General features: G+C 44.0%; 1 protein-coding gene across 5 annotated transcripts in view; it reads right to left on the reverse strand.

The window, feature by feature from the left end:
• The window catches only part of ADAMTSL3 (ADAMTS like 3), a 363,119-nt gene that overhangs the window by 36,183 nt on the left and 310,360 nt on the right, over nucleotides 1–16,576 (reverse strand). For 3 of the 5 annotated variants that reach the window (XM_043921940.1, XM_043921942.1, XM_043921941.1), the window contains exon 24: nucleotides 6,254–6,436. The exons of 1 other annotated variant lie outside the window; for it this stretch is intronic. In XM_043921940.1, coding sequence (XP_043777875.1) covers nucleotides 6,254–6,436 — 183 coding nt within the window. The remainder of the gene's footprint in view (nucleotides 1–6,253; nucleotides 6,437–16,576) is intronic. One more of the 5 variants, XR_006344423.1, reaches the window with a different exon arrangement.

Raw genomic sequence — 16,576 nt, forward strand, 5'->3', positions numbered from 1 at the left:
ATTTTTGTGTATATCGGTAACTCACTCTTTTTTATTGCTGAATACTATTCCATTGTATGAATATACCATGGTTTGTTTATCCATTCTCCTATTGATGGTCATTATGAAGTAAAGACTATAAAGAATATGCTTGTAGGTTTTTCTTTTTTTGTGAACATGTTTTCATTTTTCTTGGGTAAATACCTGTGAATGTAATTGTTGGGTCAAGGATAGGTGTGTGCTCAACTTTATTAGAAACTGCCACATAGTTTTCCAATGTGGTTGTCCCATTTTATCCATCTGCAGTGCACTGGGAATTTCTTTTGATGCCAAAATGTTTACGTCATCAGTTGGTTTTCACTATTCTGGTAGGTGCGATACTGCATCTCATTGTATTTTGAATTTTCATTTTCCTGATTCTGTCTGTCAGTCCTTTTTGTGAACTTCAAGTCTTTTGCCATTGTCTTTCTCGGGGAGGGGAGAATTCATTGTTAAACTCTAATAGTTCCTCATATATTCTGGATATAAGTTCTTTATCAGACACAGGTACTGCCAATCTTTCTCCCAGTCTAAGGCTTATGTGTTCATATTCTTAATAGTGTCTTTGATTAGCAGATTTTTGATGAGGTCCAATTTGATTTTTTTAATTTTATGATGAATGATTTTTGACACAAATGAATTGAAAAAGTAGATCATTATTTCCTCCCATACAGAACTCCTCAGTGGCTTCTCATGTTTTGGGAATAAAACTCCAGTCTTTACCTTGACCTTCAAAGCCTTGAATGATTTGGTCCTCAGAAGCTCTCCACCTTCATCTCACACCCCTTCTCCTGCTACCCCACTGAACCCTCACCACATGAATCTTCTTTCTGTTCCTTGACCACGCAAAGCCTGTGCTCACTTTACAGTCCTCACGCTCACTGTTCCCTCTGCCAGAAATGCTCTTTCCTCACCTCTTGGGATGGATGGCTCCGCCCCATCCCTTAGGCCTGGACTCACGTATCACCTCCTCAGAAGGGTAAAGTAGTTATATGCAATCACCATTGGGCTCACCACCCTATTTCCTTCTCTTCATAGCATTTTCCACAGAGAAATATCCTGTACACTTATTTGTTGACTGGTTTATTATCTATCTCTCTGACTGGAATGGCAAATCCTTGACACTAGACATATTAAATACTTAGGTGTTCAGCTAGTATTTGTTAAGGTGACAAACGAATTTCTTTGAAATGCTAGCCACTGAAGGGTTGGCATATTCCACAATGTACACACACACATGTGTGTGTGGTGCATGTGTGTGTGTGCAGGAGGTGGTAGAACAATGTAGGTAATTTCAATAAATCAAAGTTTTAAATATTCCAAAGATGTCAACTTTACCAGAAACTTCAGCCTCATGAGTATCCAATCTTTTAATTAACTGATTTGAAGGCATTCGTTTGATTTTCATGTTCCATTCCACATGGAACTTCTCTCTGCCTGTGCACATCCTGATTTCTCTGCCTGGAACATTCTTCTTCCTCCTCCCAGAGCAACATCCTCACTTCTGTGGAAACCTGGTTGGCTTCTCCAGAGAGCATTAGGGACCCCTCCTCAGAGCTACTGTGTCCTTTGGAGCTGACTCACTGGAAAAGACCCTGATGCTGGGAAAGACTGAAGGCAAAAGGCAAAGAGGGTGGCAGAGGATGAGGGATGAGATGGTTAGATAGCATCACCGACTCAGTGGACATGAATCTGAGCAAACTCCAGGAGACAGTGAAGGACGGGGAAGCATGGCATACTGCAGTCCATAGGGTCGCAAAGTGTCAGATATGACTTAGTGGCTGAACAACAAACAACTATTACAGTCTTTGTCACTCTGCTTCAAAATATCTGTTCACATGACCATCTCCTTCTCTAGACTATTAGCTTCTCAAAGGCTAGGTCATCTATGCATTCCCAGCTCTGGCAAAAGCAAGCAAACACTGGGCAAATATTTGCTGAACATGGCTATGTTTGTGTCTGAATGTTTGTGTCTTTCTAAAATTTGTGTCAAATCCTAACATCCAGGAGGTGGGGGCTTTGGGAAGTAATTAGGTCACATAGGCGGAGCCCTCATGAATGAGATTAGTGCCCTAAGGAAAGAAGCCCCAGGGAGCCCCTTCATCCCTTAGGCCATAAGAGGACACAGCAAAAAGATGACTGTCTGTGAACCAGGAAGCTGGCCCTCATCAGACATCGGATCTGGCCCTACCTTGATCTTGGATTTCCCTGCCTCCAGAACTGCAAGAAATAAATGCCTGTTGTTTATAAGCCACCCCCTCCATGCTGGTCTGTGCTATGTTATTATGGTAGTGCAAACAGACTAAGATGAATGTTGAATGAATGGATGAAGGTGCTTCTAAGGATGGTAGCACTATGTCTAAAAGAAGAGAAAATGGTATCACATAAATAACCCTAGAATATGATCTCATAAATAACATGAGCTGGCTTGTTGAATGGCGACTCAACACGATTTTCTCCTTCTATGCTCTCCCTGCATCCACATCTCTAGAATCTCTATTTGCTGAATTACATTCTACATGACGTAACCTGAAAATGAAAGACACTAGCTAAAGATTTAAAAGATTGAAATGATGTAGCCTTTACTGTTCCTATAGAGTAGACAGAATAAAACATGAGGTCAGACAGCAACTTCTGTGTGTCCTTCTGCTATTCACCCATTTTAATCTACAAGGAGCTGAGATCAGCAGTACGGGTTCCTTGTGATTCAAGCATTTCTGACTTTCTTTTTTATCCTAAGTACCAAGGACCTTTATTCTCAAGTCTGATGTTGAATCTGTAGCTGTAGATAATACGTCAGTATTTTGAGAATAAAGGGTCCCATTATCTTCATGCTTTGCAAGTCCTCAGCCACAGAGTTAAGCCTCATTCTCATAAACATTTTGATTTTCTTAACTCTGCCCCTATTTCTTGGCCTCTTAGAGTTTTGCAAGACACACTTAGATTAGGTTCTTATGACTAAGCACTGATATATAACAAAGTTAATATGTGTGGGAAAACATACTTGTGAAAGAAGACCAATGAAAGAATCAATTCAACAATTCTTAGCAAATCTTGCCTCTATAAACATTTACCAAGTTAGCAATCATCTTGCAACTAGAAAACCAATATCTGTGTTACCACAAATAATGATGCACATTTGGGATATGAGCTCCATGGGCTTCCTCAGGAGTGAATTTTTTTTTTAAAGCTTCCATATGGAAGGGACATGTTGAACAAGTTCTTAGCTACACAAACACATAGCATCTCTACATGTTTTTTGGATTACAGCCTCACTAACAAGGTAGGAAAAAATACATTCACCAGAATTCCAGAAGGGACTGGAGGAAGCAGCTGGGGCTGACAGGCTCCTCCCCTCCAGACAGCTATGGGAACAGGACAAGGGGTGATGCGTTATAGGGGACCTCACGTGGTGACAGGTACACGTTTTTGGGAGGGTTATGCAGCATAAGTGTAAGGGCAGACAATGGTGGAGGAATGCTGTATATTGTGTGACATCATTCTTGATTCCTCCGTCATGTGACTAGAGTCACGCGCTGCCTGACTGCAGAGACGTCTGAAGAGAAGAGGTGTGTGGGGCAGGACCGAGACACCATGCAGACTCCTGAGGGGAGCGGGGAAGGAAGGGGTAAGGCCGGAACTGACTTCTTAGGGACCTGAGGGAAGGCACTAGCATTAGACAGGCTAAGCCTGCCCCATCTGTTGAAAATCTTCCATATTACGATCCTAGAGGACCACAGAGGTCTTTGGGCCTGGCGTGCTGCAGTCCATGGGGTCACAATGAGTCGGACATGACTTAGAGACTGAACAACAACAAGAGGTACACCAGGGTCTTTCTGGCCAGCACTGAGAGTCCAGGAGGGTGATATGAGGAACACAAAGAGACAACTATGTATTTGGGCTCTAGCACACACTTTTATGAGTCTCAGCTTTCCTCATTCATACAGCTGGATAAAAGATTACTGCCCCCAACACTGCGTTATTGTAAACATCAGAAGAGGTATGGACATGAAAGCGCTTCCTGCGTGACTATCCCAGCTCCCCATCTATTTATGTCTCTGTGCCTGCACGTGTGCTAGGTTGTGTCCGACTCTCTGCAACCTTATGGACTGTAGCCCGCCAGACTACTCTGTCCACGGGATTTCCCAGGCAACAATACTGGAGTGGGTTGCCATTTCCTCCTCCAGGTGATCTTTCTGATCCAGGGATTGAACCCGGGTCTCCCGAATTGCAGGTGGATTTTTTACCGCTGAACCATCGGGGAAATCCATTTATGTCTCTGGGCTCCTCTAACTGCCAACAAGAAAAGCCATGGAGAAAGCTCTTTCCATCATCCTCTTAGTTCAGCAGTGGATTCTATAATCTCATACTGGTTCTGCCATTGATCCAATATTATCCATTTATGAGACACTTATTTAATACTTACACCTGTCTGAGGTGCTGGAGATACAAAGGGGGAGTAATGAATGATCTCTCATGTCAGTCTAGCTGACTTCTGTGATTAACTCTCAATCACTTCCAAACTCTGGGGGGAAAGAGGAGCATTATTTATTGAGTCTTCAAACTGTTGCAACTTGTAGCTCATTCTGGTGACAAGAGTTTGTTGAGTTGCAGATATTATCCCTAAAGACAGCAGCAGATGCATCCAAATGCCATCCTGTGCCAGGGGCTCACTGCAATGACCTTTCCCAAACTATAATACTGACTCCACTGCAAGCTGTCTTGACTCCACTGATTAGTAATTATTGAGCACCTGCTGGGTACCTCACACTATATTATATTCTTAGGACACAAAAGAAACATTAGACATGGTCTCTACCATGAAGGGACCCACAATTTAGTGGAGGAAACAACTGGAGACTAATGTGTGTCAGGACTCAGTCAGGGACCAAGCAGTGAGACCCGAGAAAGGAGAGGTCCAAAACAATCAGAGAAGGACTCACATAGGAGATGAGAATTCAGGTGGCTTAAAGGATGGTGAGGGAGCTAATTCTTAGGCAGGTCAATAAGGAGACCAGGTCCCTCGAGGAGGAGAAAGGGACAAATTTTTTTTCTACATTCCTTGTCTTAGTCACTTAAGACATTTTTTTCTTAAGCTCTGAGTTGCTACAACAACAATCTACTTCCCCTAAGACTAACTCTCTTTAAGCCCAGAGCTAATAATTATATAACAACAATGTATCTTGAGGACATGTTTCTCCTTCTTAACAAAAACCTTCTGACTAATCCTGTTATTTTAAGATGTATGTTGTGGGGGCGGGTCTAGAAAGACCTTTAAAACCCTGAAATATTCTTTTAATCTATTGCTAGTAACCAATTGAAAAAGTATATAAAGCCACACCAGAACTAGTGAGTGGGGGCACTCTCCGCCCCCATCTGATGTCTATGTCAGAAGCTTTCTCTGTCCCTTTTTCACTGTAATAAAACTTTGGCCATATGAAGTTCTGAGTGACTGAAACTGTGTCTTTGGTCCCGAAGCAAAATTCTCTCCTTTGGAGATAATGAATCCGACACTGTTCACCAAAAGCTATCAATGGGAGGTATTGGGGCAACATGACTAAGGCAGTGAAGACCACCTCTTCCTGGGAAAGCAGTATGAATGGAAGCCAGATTTCCAGGGAAGCTGCATGGTGTGTGTGTGTGTGGTGTTGGATCACAGGGTGGGAAGCTGTGTGTGTGTGTGTGTGTGTGTGTGTGTGTGTGTGTGTGTGGTACTGGATCACAGTGCGGGAAACTGTGTTGCCTAGAACAGAGTTTAGTTATAAATTAAGGAGATGTAGAGCCAGAATGGGCTTCCCAGGTGGTGCTAGTGGTAAAGAACCTGCCTGCCAATCCAGGAAATGAAAGAGATGTGGGTTTGATCCCTAGGTTGGGAAGATCCCCTGGAGGAGGACATGACAACCTACTTCAGTATGCTTGCCTGGAGAATCCTACAGTCAGAGGAGCCTGGCGGGCTACAGTCCATAGGGTCACAGAGAGTCAGACAGGACTGAAGCAACTTGGCACACAAGTACACACACAGAGGCAGAGTATGAAGGATCTTGATTCTGGGCAGAAAGTTTATATCTCATTGTAGGTTCTTAGGCAGAGAAGCAGCAGCAAGGCAGTCACAGCCTTCTGAGAGAAGAACAGGTAAGACAGAGTATTAGATTTAGCGCCTGCTTGTAAGTGGACAGTGACAGCAATAGTTAAAACCATATAACGTCCACCAAGACAACAAGGACTTGGTGCTTACCCAGCAAGTGGAGGACGGATGTTGCCATTGCCTTTCCAAGAGCATTGGTGGCTGTGCAGACATAGGTTCCTTCATTTTCAAGGGAAAGGTTCTGCAACAACAGGGATCCATTGAAAAGCAAGGAAATATTGTCACTCAGAGATCCTCCTTTCTTCAACCAAGTTACATTAGGCTGAGGGACACCTTTGGAATAAAAACAGATATGACAAAGGCAAATTCCTTTAAGAACAGAGCCACAGAACCATATGACAAATACCATTTAGCATTCTGACCACAAGCCAGCAAATGGGTTTCATCACACGTAATAGGAAAAATGGCTCTTTCTATTTCTACCACTCCTCTATGGCAGGTGAGGGATGCTGCTGAAGCAAACGGCTTTGGTCAGCTGAGCACAGGGTAGTTTACATCTGTGAGTCAAAGAACAGGAGCCAAAGAGGGTGGGCTTGCTCTGCAGTGGAAAGGGAGAGTAGTCTGAAGTTGAGTAAAGGTAATGCAAGGCTGGTTGGAAAACAGGAGCTGATGAAGCCAGATCAATGTGGAGGCAGAGAAACAGAAATTCCTAGCAGTGGGTTGTCGCAAAGAAGACTTTCGGAAACAAAAATATCAAATATGGATCGTTAGGTGGCCCACGGTGCACATGCAATGCGACGTTCCTCCTTCAGGAAGGACACAAAATCTTTAGGGAAATAGATTTTGCTCATCCCCACTTTTGTGAAAGAGGATACTACCAGGGAACACAAAGAAGGGTTGCGTTTTACATTTGGGTCAGTGTGGGGTGAACAGACTGTACGTGACATCTCGGGACGCAGAGAGGAACATGAGGGATTGAAAGAATTTCTTCCCTTACATCTTGAGAAGTCTCGAAGTCTCAGCAGTTTGCTGGGCTGTGGGGTATAAAGCTCAGAGTAATTGCATTAGGTTCCTTTTTAAAAAATAAGTCCATTTGCATTTTAAAAATTGGTATCTTTTTATTTTTTTATTTATTTTTTGGTCGCACTGTGTGGCATGTGGGATCTTAGTTCTCTGAACAAGGATTGAACCCGGGCCCCCTGCATTGGAAGCGCAGAGTCCTAACCACTGGACCACCAGAGAAGTCCCTCATTTGATTCTGAAGAGTTGGGGTGACCTCAGATGATGTCTGAGATCCAGCGAGGTTACTGGTTTTGAGGATGTCCCATCTTCCTGCAGTGCTCTGTCTAGAGAGACTGGCAGACACCACAAGTCTTTCTGACAAAAAAGAGATGTCACTGCTCTAATTATGAAATCTGTTATGCATCTCACAAAAGGCAAAACATGCTTCATGAACCCTTGGATTCTCACAGCTTTTTTCCAACTCTGGGGAAGCAGTCATTGTTTCATTGTTAGCTTTGACTTACAGCTAAGGAAGCTGGTCAAGGCAAAACCAGCCCAGAACCTAAATATCCAGAGAAGTGCTAATCACAGGTGTACTTATCTTTTGTTGTTGTTTCTTTTCAAATATAAACACAAGGAGAGGTTAAACTTCCCTAAAGACACCAGCTAGCAAACCCTGGATCTGAAATTCACACCCATGCACTTTCCTCCAGAACTTACCTCTTAACCAGAGTTTAGGTAGGTCCTATATATTTCTTGATAGATTTATTACTAGGCATCTTATATTTTTTACTTCCATATTAAGCAGGCTCTTTTAAAAATACATTTTATAGTTGTTTATTGCTGACAATTAGGAAAGCAATAAACACTGGCATATTTATCTGCTATCTAATCATCTTACTAAAGTTTATTATTTTGAACAGTTTTCAAGTAATTTTCTTCTTTTTTTTAATAGTAAACAATCATATCACCTCTATGTAATGACAATTTTATCATTTTTTTCCCTATATTTATATCTATGAAAGTGAAAGTGTTACTCGATCAGTCATGTCTGATTCTTTGCAACCTCATGGACTGTAGCCTGCCACACTCCTCTGTCCACAGAATTCTCTAGGCAAGAATACTAGAGTGGGTAGCCATTCCCTTCTCCAGGGGATCTTCTGAACCCAGGGATCGAACCCATGTCTCCTGCGTTGCAGGCAGATTCTTTACCATCTAAGCCATCAGGGAAGCCCTATGTATTTTTCTATTAACTATTACATTGTATGAACTAAAGTCTCTAGAACAATGCTGAAAAATAAGTTAGAGCAGGCACATTTCTCTCGCTTCCAACTCTAAAGGGAACATAACTCATGTTTTATCCTTAAGCAGGTGGTTTGCTTTTGTTTTCTGATAGTTGTCAAATCAAATAAATTTCCTTGTAACTCTAACTCACATGGAAATTTCTAAAACTTTGAGTTAGTATTTGTGAGAAAGGGAAAGTGTTAGTCACTAAGCTGTGTCTGACTCTTTGTGACCCCATGGACTGTAGCCCGCCAGGCTCCTCTGTCCATGGAATTCTCTGGGCAAGAATACTAGAGTGGGTTGCCATTCCCTTCTCCAGGGGATCTTCCCAACTCAGGGATTGAACCCAGGTCTCCTGCATTGTAGGTGGATCCTTTACTGACTGAGCCACCAGAGAATTGGCTTTTAAAAAACTTAAAATATTTAAATATACTAATTTTCTTTTGAGTACAGCTTTGACTATATATCTTATACTTTGAAATGAAATAAATCATTACCATTATTTCATTCATTCAAAAATGTTTACAAGATCCCTACTCTGTGTGAGACTCTAGGCTGGAACTAAGGATATGATGTGCACTAGGTTTCCTCAAGAAACTTAATTTTAGAAAGGGGCTTTGTGGGGAACAGATGATTGCAGTAACATGACATAAGGGCTTCTGACAAACACTGGATGCCACTGGCACATAAAAACTGTATTTGATGCAGACTGGAGAGAGGGCTAAAATTTTAACATGCAGGAACAGCTAAGCTAATACATGAGGACAAGGGGGTGGGGATTGGGGGAAAATTGTTTTACATAGAGGGAATGGTGTACAAAAAGGCATACACATGAAGGAAAATATAATGCATTTGGGGAATCATAAATTGAGTTTTTTTATGACTGAAGTTTAAAGTACATTATTAATATTATCCATAGTAAGGAGTTTGGTGGAATTTATCCTAAAGGAAACAGAAAATGGCTTAATTATTTGAAGCAGTGGTAACATATTAGATTGGTGCTTTAGAAACATTGTCCTGGATGTGATGCAAATGGGGAAGGGTAAGGCAAGGGGCAGCAGGACCAGTTAGGTTGTCACTGAACCAACTGAGGTGAGACACAAAAGGGTGGGAGCAGGGGAACTAGAGAGAACAGATCAACTTAGTAAATACTCAAGAAGAACCAATAGGACTTGGTGACGGATTTGATACAGGGGAGTGAAGGAGAAAAAGGATTTAAGGAGGACAAGCAGATAGAGGGTGGTACCATTAACTGAAACAGGGAAAATAAGAGGAAGAGCAGACCTGCATAGAGAATCTGATAAACTTTTTTTTTCTTTTAAAATAACTGTAGTTAGCCTCCAACTAAAATAAATAAATTTAAAAAAAAACAGTCAAAATTCACAAATATTTAAATGGTTAAGGATTTGGAGGGTATAATAAAATATTTAGGAAAGAAAACAAGAAAATAAAATAACTGCATTTTACTATTTTTTTAAATCAGGGTACACTGCTTTACAATGTTGTGTTAGTTTCTGCTGCATAGCAAAGTGAATGTATACATGTACCCCCTCCCTCCCAACCCCCGCCCACCCCACCCCCATCCCACCCCCTAGGTCATCTCGCAGCACTGGGCTGAGCCCCCTGTGTTAGACAGCAGCTTCCCACTGGCCGTCTATTTCACGCATGGTAGTGTATGTATATCGATCCTGATCTCCCAGCTCATCCCACCCTTCCCTTCTCCTACCCCATGTTATATGCCAGTCATAAAAAGAATAAAACTGGGTCATTTGTAGACGTCGATGAATCTAGAGTCTGTCATACAGAGTAAAGTAAGTCAGAAAAAGAAAAACAAATATGAAATATCATATATTAACATATATATGTGGAATCTAGAAAAATGGTACAGATGATCCTATTTCGAGGGCAGGAATAGGGAACATGATAAGTTGCTGTAAACATGTTGAGGCCTGAGGGGCAGGCATCTGATTTATCACACACTCGTAGGAGGCTGCTGGAACACTCCAGGGACAAGGCCCGTCGGGTGACAGCGTCATACTCTCCCTCTGCCGTGCTCCGGAGCTCCAGAGTCCCAGGAGAGAGCGTTTATTCAAGCTGGCCCTGACTTCTGTGGGTGCCATCTAGGGGACACCTCTGGATCACCTGACTCTTGAGGACACGGGAACCCGTAATAACTGGAGTCACCTGGAAGAGAGCTCATACTCGTATCTGGCATCCTGATTTCTGTGACTGTGGTCAGGGGACACCTCCACATCACGTGGCTCTGGTGGCTGATGGGGCTTATATTTGTGGGTCCCACAGGGTTCTGACCAGTGGAGAAAGAGTTCTTAAACTCCCCCAGGGCACAGCGAGAGGCCAGAGACACAGGTGCTCTTTCTTCCTTGAAGGAAGTCTATTAGCTAAGCATCCTGACTATGTCCACGGGACAGGTTTCTGACAAAACCTGCATCTGGGGACTGACAGTGATCCCTTCCAGAGACAACTGAGGCTGGCAGCTGTCTTCAAGCTCACCCTCTGCCGTGCTCCGGGGGTCCGGCGCTCCCTGGAAGCAAGCTTTACTGTTGGTGAAAGTGAAAGTGTTTGTCACTCAGTCGAGTTCGACTCTTTGTGACCCCATGGACTGTAGCTCACCAGGCTCTTCTGTCCATGGAATTCTCCAGGCAAGAATACTGGAGTGGGTTGCCATTTTCTTCTCCAGGGGATCTTCCTGACCCAGGGATTGAACCTGGGTCTCCCGTATTACAGGCAGACTCTTTATCGACTGAGCCACCAGGGAAGACATCACTGTTGGTACGCTGGTGTATACATATTACACTGGAGTACAGTGGATTAACGATGTTGTTAGTTTTGCGTGTAGAGCAGAGTGATCCAGTTACACACATACACGTATCTATTCTTTTTCAAACTCTTCTCCCATGTAGGTTGTTACCGAGTACTGAGCAGAGTTCCCTGTGTTGTACAGGAGGTCCTTGTTGGTTATCTGTCTTAAACATAGCACTGTATGTATGTTGATCCCCAACTCCCAATCTATCCCCCTGAACCATACCCCTTTGGAAACCAAAGGTTCTCTTAGCCTGTGAGTCTGTTTTTGTCTTCATTTGTATCTTGTACCGTGGTTTTTGTAGCTGCCAGCCAGGGGATGCACCTTGATCTGGTGGCTCTGGTGGCCAGGGGTGGGATGAAGCGGTGGGAGGATAGGGAGGTGTAGGGGATGGGGGGATTGCATTCCTGGGTCCCATGGGACCGTGGCAATCAGACAGATGGTTCTTGGAGGGCTACCACCTCCCGAGCACCGCCCAGGCAGCGCGCTGAAACACACCCCCAGCCTTTCTGAGGACGAGGTCTCTTTGCTTGTCCTGGAGCTTAGGTCCGAGGGCTGGCTTCAGGTCTGGCTCACATTTAGTGGCCTGTGTAGCTGCTTTTAGGGGAGGTAGGCTGTCAGCTGTAGTGGCCTCTTGGCGCTTGGCCTCCGCCTCACTCCATCTCACCAGCATCACCCAGAAAAGCAGCTGACAGGCTCATTTGGAGCCCTAATTTCTGCAATTGCCACTCAAGGGACACCTCCAAATCCTCTGATCCTGGTGGCCATCAGGGACCACATTTCCAGTCCCACAGGACTGTGTATGTCTGGGTATGTAGAGAAAACCTGATCCTGAGGGTCTCACTTCCAGCCCGCCTGAATCTAGGTGATGAGAGTCTCCCTGTGGGACACAGACAGGTCTTGGCACGTCCTTAGTTATGAAAAGGTGTTAAAAATACAGGAAGCTGAGAAGGGGAGCAGAGTTTGGGGAAGAAAAGACACATGTGTATGCACGGCTAAGTCCCTTCACTGTTAACCCGAAACTATCATAACATTGTTAACTGGCTATACTCCAATACAAAATTAAAAGTTTTTTATGTTAGACAATCGGGAGCTGAGCTGAATGACAAATTCATCTGCATGAGGCTGCTCCTTCAAAATTGGGACATGTGGTTCCTTCAGCTACTGTACAGAAGCCAACACAGAGACACAGAGTGGTTGAATGGATGAAAAATGAAGAGCCATCCACGTGCTGTCTACAAGAGACTCCCTTTAGATGCAAGAAGGGCAGTCCAAGAGGGAGGGGATATATGTGCATATATGGCTGATTCATTTTGGTCTACAGCAGAAACTAACACAACATTGTAAAGCAATTACACTCTGAGGAAAAATAAAGAAATTGTTCTTCTCTGCAGTATATAACTCTGGCTGTCTTCTAAAGAGGGTGATGCTTTTCCTTTAGAACACCTTGGAAGTTTAGCTGCATGCGTGTGTAGGCAGGGGCTGTATAAGAGGGAGAGAAGAACTTCAAGTTCCCATGGCAATCCCAGGAGGTTAGGGGTGAGGACAGGAAGGCTGAGGGTGAGCAAGAACAGGGAGGAGAAGGGCTGAGAAGTGACATGCCTTTGCCATGATCCCTGAATCTTTGGCTTTTCTTGAAATATTTGCCAAATGCTTGGTATTCATGGATGTCTTACTATGAACAGAAACTAGTCAAGGAAGTGAGTTGTGCATTCTTGGCTGATGGAGGGCAAAAGAGAGACCACAACAGGTCTGTGTCAGAGTGAGTGAGAAGCAGAGGGTTCGGGGCAGTGCAAACTCCCCAAGAATGACTGGAAGTCAGTTCCAGAAGGCTTTGGAAGCTCCAAACACTGCAAATGATAGGGATCATAGATAATTCCACTTTATTTATTGTTAATTGAAAGATAATCGCTTTACAACATTGTCTTGGTTTCTGCCATATATCAGCATGAATCAGCCATAGGTACACCTATGTCCCCTCCCTCTTGAACCTCCATCCTACCCCTCTAGGTTGTCACAGAGCCCTGGTTTGAGTTCCCTGAGTCACAAAGCAAATTCCCACTGGCTATCTATTTTATATATGGTACTGTTTATGTTTCCATGCTACTCTCTCCATTAACCCTCTCCTTCCTCTCCCTCCTGTGCCCACAAGTAGAGATAATTCCACTCTAAACCTAAACCTCAGCCTGGCAAGGGGTATAGGATACTGAGTTTATACAGACTGCGATGTTCTACACAGATAAGGGATTTCAGAAAATAAAGCCAGAGTTGGAAAGTTTGTAGATGTTGAAGGGGAGACAAAGGTCTCTAGCACTGAGGGAAGGAACATCTCAACACCTAGAGCATCACCACCACACATGGGGATGTTTTCCAAGAACTGCAGAGGCTGGGGGAAACTCCAGCGGAATTCTTTATGGTTTTTCAAACCTACAAATGTTTGCTCTGTTGAAAAAGCTATAAAATATCAGAAACAGTTTAAACTTATTTATCTAACCTCAAAGACAGGCTATTTCTCTCAAGACTTACAGATCTGAAATATTCAATGTTCTCTTTCCACAGTGCTGAAATCATTTTTGGAAGGCAAATGTTATGGGGGGAAAAGTTCAGACCTGGAGGGGCTGTGAAACACGTGTTGTAAAACGTCTGCACCTCTGGGGTGCCTTTAAAATGGTCACTGTTTAAAAACACATTTCCTTCATCCTTGAAAGGCCCATGAAATATTCTACACTATAAAATCCTTTGGCCTCTTCAGGCTGCTCTAAAATGCTAGATTTTTTTCTGTCAATGAATCACATACGTTATACTTATATGTTTTGTTCATTGGTTTGTTTCCTCCAGCTACTCAACACTCAGAAAATATTCTGTACTTTTTCCCCACATATGAAAATTGAAAGTTTAAGCTACCATTACTCACCTCCAGGGGATGTGAAGAAATGATGCTGCTGGTTTATAAGATTAGAGGTGAATCGAATACAGTGTAGGCAAGGCACAAAGGCAGTCATTACTAATAAAGAAGACAAATAAACAAGAGTCCACAGTTTCACTGTCAAAGAGAATATCTCAAAGCTACGAGCACAAAGGGTAGACACCCTTCACTGTGGGGTCTCCACAGGGTAGGACATTTTGCAAGGCATTTTCTTCTTCTGAGTTAGTTGCAGACCTTTTTGTTCTTATGGCAGTAAATACAGTATAACCATGGTTTTTGGTTATAAAGGCATCAGTGATGCCATCCGTGTATGTGAGCACTCAGTCGCTCAGTCATGTCCGACTCTTTGTGACCCCATGAGCTGTAGCCCGCCAGGCTCCTCTGTCCATGAGATTCTCCAGGCAGGAATACTGACCCAGGCGGGAATACTGGAGCAGGTTGCCATACCCTCCTCCAGGGGATCTTTCTGACCCAGGGATCGAACCTGCATTTCCTGTGTCTCCTGCATTGGCAGGTGGATTCTTTACCCCTGAGCCACCTGGGAAGCCATATCCAGAACCTCCTCCACATACAAGGCTATGGCTTTTACTATTCACAGAATTCTCTCAAATAGAGGAACTACTTCCTCTTCTCTAGTAAAATGATGTCAACAGACTGGTGTAGTCAGGTTCCCAAGTAATTTGATCTGAGGACCTTAGAGACAACCCGGGTCATCAGATCAGCCCCCAGTTTCAACATCAAGAGTCCTTCCTCAAAGGTTTCTTTTTTAAATTGTGTTTATTTTTTCACCCCAGTTTGATGCTTTTTTCTTTTTTAAAAAAATTTTTGGAAGATAATTGCTTTACAGCATTGTGCTGCTTTCCGTCATATCCTCAAAGGTTTTTAAAAGGTGATTCTTGGGACTTCCCTGGTGGTCCAGTGGTTAAGAATCCACTTGCAATGCAGGGGACTCGGGTTTGGTCTGTGGTTAGGGAACTGAGATCCCACAAGCCTCGAGGTAACAAAGTCCGAGCACCAAAACTACTGAGACTACTTGCTCTGGAGCCCAGGTGCCACAACCAGACAATCCAGGCGCCACGAGGAAAGATCCCGGGTGCTGCAACTGAAAGCCAGTGCAGCCAAATAAATAATAAAAACGAGCTTTTTCTGCCACAGAGGAAGGGTGCCAGCAAGCCCTCGTGCTCATCCCTGACCTCTCAACAGCCCTGAACGCCTGCTCTGCCTGGGACCAAGCAGTTCTCTTTAGCTCCGACAGTCACATCTTGTGAGCACTATGTCGTATCTCATAGTTCATGACAGACATATCTCAGTTCACTGCTGGACAGTGTCTGCCAGGGTCCCATTTATAGTCTGGAAAGGGCCTGTGAGACTTATACTATCTATTATCTCAAAACCAAAAAACCTTGCAGTGTTCCCTGAAGAATAAGAGTCAAAGTCAGAGCTGGAGCAAATCAAGAATAGTGATAACACACTGGAGTTAAGCAGTGGTGAAAACCACTGACCCTGGCATGGGGAAGCCGTCAACAGCTCAAACAGGGGCAATCTGGGGGCATCCGGAGGCCCTTCCTGGTATACTGCAATGTTGGTGACCCGTCAGTATAACACTAGGGCGTAAATGAACAAGCAGCTTTGACATGTCCCTTAAAAGCTACATTAATTGTACGGCTTGTTTGGCAGTCATGTACCATGACCTACAAGTTGATCTTCCTCCTGCCCCCACCAAATCCTGCAGAACCTCATGTGGGTGGTGTCAGTGGAGCTCCCGGGGTGAAACCTCAAGGCTTGGTTGACTCCCCAAGGTTCCCTTTCCTCCTCCCTCAAGGCATTGACTCTTCTCTTGTGTCTCTGAGCTGCCCCACTTCCTCTGTGAAGCGGTTCCCTTCTCCTTAGGAGTGATGGGGAGTAAGATTCAGTTTCCCCAGCTCCAGAGCTTCGACTCTTCTTGGAGGAGAAAAGACAAAAGCCCTTCAACATGCAGGTACCGCTGCTCACAGCAGCTCCTTCTCCAGCCCCAAGAACCTCACTGTTCTCATCTAACCGTGTGTAACGCTAAGATTTTCTGTGTCTTCCCTCCCTCTTATCACTTGGAAAATTTCTACTAATTCTTAAAGCTCTGTCTTAAGGTTGCTCTTCATGACCCTCTCTGACCCTGAAGCTGGGTTCTTTCCAGAACTCTGAACGTGTTGACATGCCTGATGCACCAGAACAAGCCCAGAGCATGGATCCCACCCTGCCCTTTAACCCCAGCCTCCGGTTCACTCCTTGTTCCCCACTGCTCCCTGGCGAGAGGCTCTCATTTTGAGAACATTTGCGGTAAGTTCCAGAAGACTCTTTGGCCCCCCTTACTGGCTAAAGCACTGGTTCTTAACCTTGGCTGCACATCAGCATCATCTTGGGAGCCTTAAAAAACCCCATTCTCAGGCCATATGGCAGAGAAATT

This window comes from Cervus elaphus, chromosome 13 (assembly GCF_910594005.1).
Source record: "Cervus elaphus chromosome 13, mCerEla1.1, whole genome shotgun sequence".
In the NCBI taxonomy this organism is placed as follows: Eukaryota; Metazoa; Chordata; class Mammalia; order Artiodactyla; family Cervidae; genus Cervus; species Cervus elaphus.